Source organism: Oncorhynchus gorbuscha, linkage group LG20, assembly GCF_021184085.1.
Source record: "Oncorhynchus gorbuscha isolate QuinsamMale2020 ecotype Even-year linkage group LG20, OgorEven_v1.0, whole genome shotgun sequence".
Classification (NCBI taxonomy): Eukaryota; Metazoa; Chordata; class Actinopteri; order Salmoniformes; family Salmonidae; genus Oncorhynchus; species Oncorhynchus gorbuscha.
Window position 1 is genome coordinate 7,183,708 of NC_060192.1, and position 12,500 is coordinate 7,196,207.

Below are 12,500 nucleotides of genomic sequence, written 5' to 3' on the forward strand. Positions count from 1 at the left end.
CCCCGGTGCCCACTAACCTTTCCCCCGGTGCCCACTAACCTTTCCCTCCGGTGCCCACTAACCTTTCCCCCGGTGCCCACTAACCTTTCCCCCCGGTGCCCACTAACCTTTCCCCCGGTGCCCACTAACCTTTCCCCCGGTGCCCACTAACCTTTCCCCCCGGTGCCCACTAACCTTTCCCCCGGTGCCCACTAACCTTTCCCCGGTTAACCTTTCCCCGGTGCCCACTAACCTTTCCCCCGGTGCCCACTAACCTTTCCCCCGGTGCCCACTAACCTTTCCCCCGGTGCCCACTAACCTTTCCCCCCGGTGCCCACTAACCTTTAACCCCCCGGTGCCCACTAACCTTTCCCCCGGTGCCCACTAACCTTTCCCCCGGTGCCCACTAACCTTTCCCCCCGGTGCCCACTAACCTTTCCCCCGGTGCCCACTAACCTTGGTGGAACCAGACGATGATATGGTAGCACCATCCTTTTCTTCTGCGGCCTCACAGAATAGAAAAAAATAAGTTATCATATATATATATATATAGTCATTGACGGTACTTTATGAAGAGGTGTAATCGACTACTGAGAGGGTATTCAGGCAACGTGTTGTTTCATCGAACACGTCCATGCAGGAATGCACGATTCAATATCTTATTTTATGCGCAACCTGACCCCGTGACTGTCCTGAATTCTGGGTTGACGATTATGATATCGTTGTATTTGACTGTTAAAATAGAATGCAAAAGTAAAATATGTATTTTGTTCAATAGAGATGACTTTGCCTACAATAGAGATGACTTTGCCTACAATAGAGATGACTTTGCCTACAATAGAGATGACTTTGCCTACAATAGAGATGACTTTGCCTACAATAGAGATGACTTTGCCTACAATAGAGATGACTTTGCCTACAATAGAGATGACTTTGCCTACAATAGAGAGGCAAACTGTTACTGTTTGACCAAGTCCTGACAGACACACACAGACAGAACCCCCCCCAAAAAAGCGACCAAATCATTTCGCTACTTACACAGCCAAGTCAAACGGTCACAAAATGGGACTATATGGTTGCAGTCTGGAGCCCTGAGCAGGTTTTGTTCCTCTTGAGCGTAAATGTGTTTGTTTCTGGTTGAAGGTGGGTGTGGGGACGGTTTAAGCATGGATGCACACTTTGTCTGTTATGATTAGACACTTCCTGTATAGTGACGAGAGATGGAAAGACAAAACAGAGAGAGAGAGAGAGAGCGGGGGGGGGGGGTTGTCTACATGGATATATTGAAGGAAAGACATTGTGAGCCGGAAGAGCGAGAAAGATGGGAGTGAGAGAGAAAGACAAATGGACGTCCTACATCACAGGACTGGAGCGAGAGAGTGGAGATGGATGGGAGTGAGAGAGAGGGAGAAAGACAAATGGACGTCCTACATCACAGGACTGGAGCGAGAGAGTGGAGATGGATGGATGGAGGAGAGGTGTGTTTTGTCCTACATCACAGGACTGGAGCGAGAGAGTGGAGATGGATGGAGGAGAGGTGTGTTTTGTCCTACATCAAAGGACTGGAGCGAGAAATGGAGATGGATGGAGGAGACGTGTGTTTTGTCCTACATCACAGGACTGGAGCGAGAGAGTGGAGATGGATGGATGGAGGAGAGGTGTGTTTTGTCCTACATCACAGGACTGGAGCGAGAGAGTGGAGATGGATGGATGGAGGAGGTGTGTTTTGTCCTACATCAAAGGACTGGAGCGAGAAATGGAGATGGATGGAGGAGACGTGTGTTTTGTCCTACATCACAGGACTGGAGCGAGAGAGTGGAGATGGATGGATGGAGGAGAGGTGTGTTTTGTCCTACATCACAGGACTGGAGCGAGAGAGTGGAGATGGATGGAGGAGACGTGTGTTTTGTCTTACATCAAAGGACTGGAGCGAGAGAGTGGAGATGGATGGAGGAGAGGTGTGTTTTGTCCTACATCACAGGACTGGAGCGAGAGAGTGGAGATGGATGGATGGAGGAGAGGTGTGTTTTGTCCTACATCACAGGACTGGAGCGAGAGAGTGGAGATGGATGGAGGAGAGGTGTGTTTTGTCCTACATCACAGGACTGGAGCGAGAGAGTGGAGATGGATGGAGGAGAGGTGTGTTTTGTCCTACATCAAAGGACTGGAGCGAGAGAGTGGAGATGGATGGATGGAGGAGAGGTGTGTTTTGACTACATGAGCAGGACTGGAGAGAGAGAGTGGAGATGGATGGAGGAGAGGTCTGTTTTGTCCTACATCACAGGACTGGAGCATCTCATCCTGGAGATGGATGGTGGAGTGTGTGTTTGTCCTACATCACAGGACTGGAGCGAGTGAGTGGAGATGATGTGAGGAGTGTGTGTGTTTTGTCCTACATCAAAGGACTGGAGTGTGAGAGTGGAGATGGATGGAGGAGTGTGTGTGTGTTTGCTCCTGACATCACAGGACTTAGCTAAGAGTGGTGTCCTGTGATGGATGGAGGAGAGGTGTGTTTTGTCCACATCACAGGACTGGAGCGAGAGAGTGGGATGGATGGATGGAGAGACGTGTGTTTTGTCCTACATCACAGGACTGGAGCGAGAGAGTGGAGATGGATGGAGTTAAGACGTGGGTGTTTTGTCCTACATCAAGGACTGGAGCGCAGAGAGTGGAGATGGAAATTCTTGTTCTGTGGTGAGGTGTGTCTTGTCTGTCTGTGCCACTCTGACAGTTAGAACAGAGTGGGGGAAAGGAGGGCTTGTTTTGCCTGGAGAGGAAATGGAGTGGGTCTGGAGAAGAGATAAAGGAGAGGGGGAAGAGTGGAGAGATGGATAAAGTGGTTTTGTTTTCCTCCCTGCATTCACAGGACTGTCTGTGAGTGGAGATGGATGGAGGAGAGGTGTGTTTTGTCCTACATCACTGGGAGAGGTGTGTTTTGTGTGTGTGTGTGTATCTGTCTGTGCACCTTATATTTGTCTGTGTGTGTCTGTGTGTGCATCTGTGTGTGTCTGTCTGTGTGTGTCTGTGTGTGTGTGTGTGTGTGTGTGTCTGTGTGTGTGTCTGTCTGTCTGTCTGTCTGTCTGTCTGTCTGTCTGTGTGTCTGTGCTCTGTCTGAGACCATTTTGTTGAATTAGCTAACGAGCGCTGACGTGTCCTGTGATTGTTAATCCCTGGCTCCAGTGACATATGAAATCTCTCTCTTCCACCCTTATTCCAAATAACACGGGTTTAGCCCGCCAAGCAGTATGTAGGACTGGGGAGGGGGTTTTAGCACACACACACAGTATGCTAGGAAACAAGGATCCTCTCTGCACACGTTAATGGGGACGGGGTGTGCGCGAGCAGTATGTAGGACTGGGGCAGAGGTCGCAGTAAGGCGAAATTCTTGTTCTGTGGTGTGTGTGTGTCTTGTCTGTCTGCGTGCCACTCTGACAGGAACAGAGGGGGAAAGGGAGGGGCTTGGCCTGGAGAGGAAATACTGTGGGTCTGGAGAAGAGATAAAGGAGAGGGGGAAGAGGAGAGAATAAAGTGGTTTTGTTTTTCCTCCCTGCATTCTCACTGTCTGTCTGTGTCTGTCTGTGTGTATCTGTCTGTGTATCTGTCTGTGTGTGTCTGTGTGTGGTGTCTGTCTGTGTGTGTCTGTCTGTGTGTGTCTGTCTGTAGGTGCTGTCTGTGTGTCTGTCTGTGTGTCTGTCTGTGTATGTCTGTCTGGGGTGTTTGCTCTGTCTGTCTGTCTGTCTGTCTGTCTGGGGTCTGTCTGTCTGTCTGTCTGTCTGTCTGTCTGTCTGTCTGTAGGACTGGGGGGGGGTCTGTCAGTATGTAGGGCTGGGGAGGGGGTTTAGCTGGTCAGATGGACTGGGGAGGGGGGTTTAGCTCTGCATCAAGCAGTATGAAGGGCTGGGGAGGGGGTTTTAGCTCTGCGTCAAGCAGTATGTAGGACTGGGGAGGGGGGTTTAGCTCTGCGTCAAGCAGTATGTAGGACTGGGGAGGGGTTTTAGCTCTGCATCAAGCAGTATGTAGGACTGGGGAGGGGTTTTAGCTCTGCATCAAGCAGTATGTAGGGCTGGGGAGGGGGTTTAGCTCTGCATCAAGCAGTATGTAGGGCTGGGGAGGGGGTTTTAGCTCTGCATCAAGCAGTATGTAGGACTGGGGAGGGGGTTTTAGCTCTGCATCAAGCAGTATGTAGGACTGGGGAGGGGGTTTAGCTCTGCATCAAGCAGTATGTAGGGCTGGGGAGGGGGTTTAGCTCTGCATCAAGCAGTATGTAGGGCTGGGGAGGGGGGTTTAGCTCTGCATCAAGCAGTATGTAGGGCTGGGGAGGGGGGTTTAGCTCTGCATCAAGCAGTATGTAGGGCTGGGGAGGGGGTTTTAGCTCTGCATCAAGCAGTATGTAGGACTGGGGAGGGGGGTTTAGCTCTGCATCAAGCAGTATGTAGGGCTGGGGAGGGGGTTTTAGCTCTGCATCAAGCAGTATGTAGGACTGGGGAGGGGGTTTTAGCTCTGCATCAAGCAGTATGTAGGACTGGGGAGGGGGTTTAGCTCTGCATCAAGCAGTATGTAGGACTGGGGAGGGGGGTTTAGCTCTGCATCAAGCAGTATGTAGGACTGGGGAGGGGGGTTTAGCTCTGCATCAAGCAGTATGTAGGACTGGGGAGGGGGTTTCAAGGCCTTATGCACTTTGTACTACAGAGGGGAAATATGGCGATTCGCTCATCATCACGATGTTCCATCAGTCCAGTCACCTCCCCGGCTGGACCATCTCACGGTCTCGTGCCGTTTGCCACAGAACCTCCTTCTTTTAACCTGGGTGTGTTTGTCTGAGTGTAACGTGTTCAGCTCGCGACGCGAACGGCGTCTCCTCAGACGGCGCCTTTTTTTAAGTGACTCAGTGGGACAAGTGACAAAAGAGATGAGATGCGATTCCCTCCGTTCTGAGGTAGTAAACAGTGCAGCATTCATCAACCTGTGCCTTGCGCCATTCTCTTTAAATTTCCCCCCACATGGGCCAGCCCCCTCTTGGCAATTTGCGTTCTAGCCAATGAGCTTCAGCCCCTCTATTTGAGTGACAGCTTGCCAGAAGCACACATGGCAGAGGGAGTGCAAGGATATGGCGCACGTATACGATGTAATACGCCCATATACGATGTAATACGCCCATATACGATGTAATACGCCCATATACGAACCACTTTACGCCCCTTTCAGAACTACTGGCTAAAAAAGTATGCCAAAGTACCCGAGAATCTCTTTAACCGCAGCACACTCCTTCATCTAGTTTGGTGTGTGTGTGCGTGTGTGTACTTTGTGTGTACTCTGTGTGTACAGTGTTACTGTGAGATGACTCCGTTCTTTAAACAACCTCGTCTTCCTGTGACAGGGAGGGCAGAGTTGACTGTTGTGGTGTTTTGTGTACAGTGACAGTCGCTCGTAGAGAGAAGTGTGACTGTTGTGGTGTTTTGTGTACAGTGACAGTCGCTCGTAGAGAGAAGTGTGACTGTTGTGGTGTTTTGTGTACAGTGACAGTCACTCGTAGAGAGGAGAAGTGACTGTTGTGGTGTTTTGTGTACAGTGACAGTCGCTCGTAGAGAGAAGTGTGACTGTTGTGGTGTTTTGTGTACAGTGACAGTCGCTCGTAGAGAGAAGTGTGACTGTTGTGTTGTTTTGTGTACAGTGACAATCGCTCGTAGAGAGGAGAAGTGTGACTGCTGGTGAAGACTGTTCTAACGTCCTCGCTTCCCTTTTTTCCCCTCTCTCCTCTACCCATCCTCCTCCACCTGTCCCTCCTCCTCTACCCATCCTCCTCCACCTGTCCCTCCTCCTCTACCCATCCTCCTCCACCTGTCCCTCCTCCTCTACCCATCCTCCTCCACCTGTCCCTCCTCCTCTACCCATCCTCCTCCACCTGTCCCTCCTCCTCGCCCCCAACTTCTGGTAGCGAGGCCTCGTCGAATCAATTTATGGGATGTCGTCTGACAAAATGGACTTGATCTGTATTTCTCTGCTCCCGGTGGTTTTAGGGCCACTCGTATTTTGATCTTTTCTGTAAACCCACACTACGAGTTCTACCACTGCAGAGCGTATTTTGATCTTTTCTGTAAACCCACACTACGAGTTCTACCACTGCAGAGCAGAGCGATCAGGCGGAGGAAGGATTTGGAGCGAAGGGGAAGACGACGCCCAGTAGCATACGTGTTTTTGTCTCTGCAAGGTTCTTCCCCGTGTCATCTCGTTAGCCCGTCTATTTTAGCGGCAGTAATGCTAATTGGCTAATGCCCCGGGAAGAGACGGGCGCACGCGCCGGGAAGGCAACGACCCGGTTACCACGGTGACGCCCGGGCTAGTTGCTGAGCTCTGTTTCCGACGGGTTCCAGTAGATGGTGTGTGTGGCGAGCGTTTAAATTTTTTTTTATAACATTTTCTTTTAGTGATAATATGCAGACTGTAGAGGTTCAAGCTGACGGCGCTATCACTCCCTGTCATTGTGGTCAGACTGTGTGTGTGTCTGATAGGGGATTGGCTCAATGAGATGAGAATCTTGTTCTCTTAAGGCCCATCCACTACAGGCCTCAGTCTCGAAGGAAAGGGCTGTGTGTGGAAGTCAACTCCGGCACACACACACACACACACACACACACACACACACACACACACACACACACACACACACACACACACACACACACACACACACACACACACACACACACACACACACACACACACACACACACGTACACAAATAGAATTGTATAATTGGTATCGTAATGTCAAAGAAACAACTATGTGTGTGTTTCTCTGTTTTCAGGTTTTCTGCTGTTCAAAGATTTCTGTTTGACTGAAATCGACGAGGCCGTGCCGCAGCTCAAGTTCTACGAAGAGGTAGGAACATGTACACTACATTACCAAAAGTATGTGGACACCTGCCTGTCAGACATCTCAATCCTAACTCAAGGACATTAATATGGTGTTGGTCCCCCCTTTGCTGCTATAACAGCCTCCACTCTTATGTGAAGGCTTTCCACTAGATGTTGTAAACTTGCTGCAGGGACTTGCTTCCATTCAGCCACGAGCATTAGTGAGGTTGGGCGATTAGGCCTGACTCGCAGTCGGCGTTCCAATTTATCCCAAAGGTGTTTGATGGGGTTGAGGTCAGGGCTCTGTGCAGGCCAGTCAAGTTCTTCCACACCGATCTCAACAAACCATTTATGTATGGACCTCACCTTGTGCAGGGGAGCATTGTCATGCTTAAACAGGAAAGGGCCTTCCCCAAACTGTTGCCACAAAGGAGGAAGCACAGAATCATCTAGAATGTCATTGTATGCTGTAGCGTTAAGGTTTCCCTTCACTGGAACTAAGGGGCCTAGTCCCAACCATGAAAAACATCCCCATACCATTATTCCATCTCCACCAAACTTTACAGTTGTAACTATACATTGGGTCAGGCAGGCTTGTTTGCGGCTGCTCGGCCATGGAAACCCATTTCACGAAGCTCCCGACGAACAGTTCTTGCTTCCAGAGGCAGTTTGTAACTCGGTAGTGAGTGTTGCAACCATGGACAGATGATTTTTGCACCCTACAGCACTCGGCAGTCCCGTTCTGTGAGCTTGTGTGGCCTTACCACTTCCTGGCTGAGCTGTTGCCCCTAGACGTTTCCACTTCACAATAACAGCACTTACCGGGGGCAGCCCTAGCAGGGCAGGAATTTGACGAACTGACTTGTTGGACAGGTGGCATCCTGTGACTCAGCCATGATTGAAAGTCACTGAGCTCTCCAGTACGGGCCATTCTACTGCCAATGTTTATCTATGGCGATTGCACGGCAGTGTGCCTGATTTTTACACGCCTGTCAACAACGGGTGTGGCTGAAAGAGTCAGGATCCACTCGTTTGAAGGGGTGTCCACATACTTTTGTAGATAACTTGTATATCTTTCAATCTGTCTGCCTCAACTGTCTCTTTACCCCTCCCTTTCTCTCACTCACTCACTCACTCACTCACATTGGTCAGAGATCAGGAGTCTAGTGTGTTGTCTGTTGGATTTGCGGGCATGTGAGACGTTTGAGATTAGGCTAATTGTGTGTGTTTCAGAGGAAGTGTGTGTGTGTGTTAACCCCTGTGTGTGTCAGATTAAGGACTACGAGAAGTTGGACTCTGAAGAGGAGAGGCTGTGCCGTAGCAGACAGATCTATGACGGCTACATCATGAAGGAGCTCCTCTCCTGCTCACATGTAAGGACACGGCGTCAACACGGGGACACACGCCCAACACACCGAGTGGCCCTAAAACCGTCACAGCCTGAAATGTGTTTATGTTCCTCTCAGGGAGGAAGTTTACATGATTAGACACAATGGGAACACCCCGACCGTCCTAAAACTGTTGACATGCCAAACTGCACTGAGAATGACTCATTTATTGTTGCTTTATTTGTTTCCACCCCCCCATACATATTCTTGTGGATTCCCCCTTTCCCTCTGTTTCTGTCTGTCTCAGGCCTTCTCTAAGAAAGCAGTGGATCACGTTCAGACTCACCTGGCCAAGAAGCAGGTGCCTCCCTCTCTCTTCCAGGTGAGTAAGCACGCGCTCACGCGCTGACTCCCGTTTGTGTGTCTGCGCAGCCTCACACCCGGGGGGGACGCGAACTCTGCTGCTTTTCGCGGCAATATTCGCCGTTTCGGTTGCCCAAAAAATCCACGCGAATCGTGTGGAGGCGAAGCAGCAGCAACAACGACAACAACAACAAAAAAACAATGAAAAATGATGGGACGGTCTGTTTCTCATGTGGAAATCATTGGCACAGAACGCATCCCTACCCTCCCTCCAAAAAGAATCCAAAACGGACTTCAGAGCGTGAAGTTGGTCGTATTTACCCGAAAGTCTACTAAAGTGCCTATTTACATAGTTCAGTTCATGTGCTAGGTCATTTTTTTCGAGGTTTACGTTTGAAGCGGCTGCCTGCCAAGAGACGTTGGAGATTCTCCACCGTTGCCGCGGCAATCTCCCGCTCTTAAAGGGACAGCGGAAACATTTTGCGTCTCGCCTCAGCGACTCCTATTTGAGCGTGCGTTGTGCCTGATTGAGCGTTGACCACTCCAAAAACCATTTATTCCATTCACATTGTAGCCGTATTTCGTACAGTTGAAACGCTCCTCCACGTACTTTTCGTGGCGCTCGTGTACTCCGTTGTTTCAGTTAAATGAGTGACCGTATTTTAATACCGGTTAACACCAAAAGTGCACCTGGCAATGTATTGGGGATGCGAGACGTGATTTGTGTCTTAACTTTTCCTCAGGCACCTCCTATAGAACCGCGTGTCAGATGCAAAGCCTTTTTATTCTCTGAAAATAAATAAATGTTCTTGCCCTTCACATGGATTTTTCTTGTGTTTCCGTGCGAAAATGACTTTTTTTTAGAGGGGTGGCTTACCAGTTTGCATCCCTGTTACATACCAGTTTGCATCCCTGTTACATACCAGTTTGCATCCCTGTTACATACCAGTTTGCATCCCTGTTACATACCAGTTTGCATCCCTGTTACATACCAGTTTGCATCCCTGTTACATACCAGTTTGCATCCCTGTTTTCATTACATACCAGTTTGCATCCCTGTTACATACCAGTTTGCATCCCTGTTACATACCAGTTTGCATCCCTGTTACATACCAGTTTGCATCCCTGTTACATACCAGTTTGCATCCCTGCTACATACCAGTTTGCATCCCTGTTACATACCAGTTTGCATCCCTGTTACATACCAGTTTGCATCCCTGTTACATACCAGTTTGCATCCCTGCTACATACCAGTTTGCATCCCTGCTACATACCAGTTTGCATCCCTGTTACATACCAGTTTGCATCCCTGTTACATACCAGTTTGCATCCCTGTTTACCAGTTTGCATCCCTGTTACATACCAGTTTTCATCCCTGTTACATACCAGTTTGCATCCCTGCTACATACCAGTTTGCATCCCTGTTACATACCAGTTTGCATCCCTGTTACATACCAGTTTGCATCCCTGTTACATACCAGTTTTCATCCCTGTTACATACCAGTTTGCACCCCTGTTACATACCAGTTTGCACCCCTGTTACATACCAGTTTTCATCCCTGTTACATACCAGTTTTCATCCCTGTTACATACCAGTTTGCATCCCTGTTACATACCAGTTTGCATCCCTGTTACATACCAGTTTGCATCCCTGCTACATACCAGTTTGCATCCCTGCTACATACCAGTTTGCATCCCTGCTACATACCAGTTTGCATCCCTGCTACATACCAGTTTGCATCCCTGCTACATACCAGTTTGCATCCCTGCTACATACCAGTTTGCATCCCTGTTACATACCAGTTTGCATCCCTGTTACATACCAGTTTGCATCCCTGTTACATACCAGTTTGCATCCCTGTTACATACCAGTTTGCATCCCTGTTACATACCAGTTTGCATCCCTGTTACATACCAGTTTGCATCCCTGTTACATACCAGTTTGCATCCCTGTTACATACCAGTTTGCATCCCTGTTACATACCAGTTTGCATCCCTGCTACATACCAGTTTGCATCCCTGCTACATACCAGTTTGCATCCCTGCTACATACCAGTTTGCATCCCTGCTACATACCAGTTTGCATCCCTGTTACATACCAGTTTGCATCCCTGTTACATACCAGTTTGCATCCCTGTTACATACCAGTTTGCATCCCTGTTACATACCAGTTGCATCCCTGTTACATACCAGTTTGCATCCCTGTTACATACCAGTTTGCATCCCTGTTACATACCAGTTTGCATCCCTGTTACATACCAGTTTGCATCCCTGTTACATACCAGTTTGCATCCCTGTTACATACCAGTTTGCATCCCTGTTACATACCAGTTTGCATCCCTGCTACATACCAGTTTGCATCCCTGCTACATACCAGTTTGCATCCCTGCTACATACCAGTTTGCATCCCTGCTACATACCAGTTTGCATCCCTGCTACATACCAGTTTGCATCCCTGCTACATACCAGTTTGCATCCCTGCTACATACTGGGCGTCACACTCTCCCCTCTCTCTCTCTCTCTCTCTCACACTCACTAACTCACTCCTGTTTGTGTTCAGCCGTACATCGTGGAGATCTGTGACAGCCTGCGAGGGATGATCTTCCAGAAGTTCATAGAGAGGTGAGGGTGGGGCGTGGGGGGGGTCAGGAGGAGAGGAGAAAGGGAAGATGTTGGATAATGGCCAGAATAATCTGTACTTTTTCATCCTCACCAGATTTAGAAGGAAAGTGCTTTTAGTATCCATTCATCCATTTGTGTCGAAACAGAAAGGAGTCTCTCCACACTACCACAGGCTAGGGGCTCGAAGGCTAACCTAATCTCTCTCTCTCTCTCTGGCTATCTCTCTCTCTCTCGCTCTCTCTCTCTCTGGCTCTCTCTCTCTGGCTCTCTCTCTCTCTGGCTCTCTCTCTCTCTCTCTCTCTCTCTCTCTCTGGCTCTCTCTCTCTCTCTGGCTCTGGCTCTCTCTCTCTCTCTGGCTCTCTCTCTCTCTCTCTCTCTCTCTCTCTCTCTCTCTCTCTCTCTCTCTCTCTCTCTCTCTCTCTCTCTCTCTCTCCCTCTCTGTCTCTCTCTGGCTGTCTCTCTTCATCTCTCCTATTTTTTCCTCTCTCTCGCCAGTGACAAGTTCACTCGTTTCTGCCAGTGGAAGAATGTGGAGCTGAACATCCATGTGAGTAACGTTGCGGTGTGTGTGTGTGTTTGTGTTACTCATGTAAGCGTCCTGATGAAAAACCTTTCCATGAACCTTCATTACAAGCTATTGTCTCACTCTCTCTCTCTTCATCTCCCCTCTCTATTTCTCTCTCTCTTCATCCCCCTCTCTATTTCTCTCTCTCTCTCTTCACCCCCTCTCTATTTCTCACTCTCTTCATCCCCCTCTCTATTTCTCACTCTCTTCATCCCCCTCTCTATTTCTCTCTCTCTCTCTTCACCCCCTCTCTATTTCTCTCTCTCTCTTCACCCCCTCTCTATTCTCTCACTCTCTTCATCCCCCTCTCTATTTCTCTCTCTCTTCATCCCCCTCTCTATTTCTCACTCTCTTCATCTCCCCTCTCTATTTCTCTCTCTCTTCATCCCCCTCTATTTCTCTCTCTCTCTCTTCACCCCCTCTCTATTTCTCACTCTCTTCATCCCCTCTCTATTTCTCTCTCTCTTCATCCCCCTCTCTATTTCTCTCTCTCTTCATCCCCCTCTTTATTTCTCTCTCTCTTCATCCCCCTCTCTATTTCTCTCTCTCTCTCTCTTCATCCCCCTCTCTATTTTTCTCTCTCTCTTCATCCCCCTCTCTATTTTCTCTCTCTTCATCCCCCTCTCTATTTCTCTCTCTCTTTTCATCCCCCTCTCTATTTCTCACTCTCTCTTTGTCCCCCCTCTCTATTTCTCACTCTCTCTCTTTTCATCCCCCTCTCTATTTTTCACTCTCTCTTTTCATCCCCCTCTCTATTTTTCACTCTCTCTTTTCATCCCCCTCTGTATT

The 12,500-nt window shown here is 49.0% G+C and overlaps 1 protein-coding gene across 1 annotated transcript in view; it reads left to right on the top strand.

Annotated features, from left to right (window-relative positions):
• The window catches only part of LOC124006666 (beta-adrenergic receptor kinase 2-like), a 73,485-nt gene that overhangs the window by 25,909 nt on the left and 35,076 nt on the right, over positions 1–12,500 (top strand). The window contains 5 exon segments of the mRNA XM_046316715.1: positions 6,785–6,858; positions 8,105–8,206; positions 8,469–8,543; positions 11,085–11,146; positions 11,642–11,693. Of these exon segments, the coding sequence (XP_046172671.1) occupies positions 6,785–6,858; positions 8,105–8,206; positions 8,469–8,543; positions 11,085–11,146; positions 11,642–11,693 (365 nt within the window).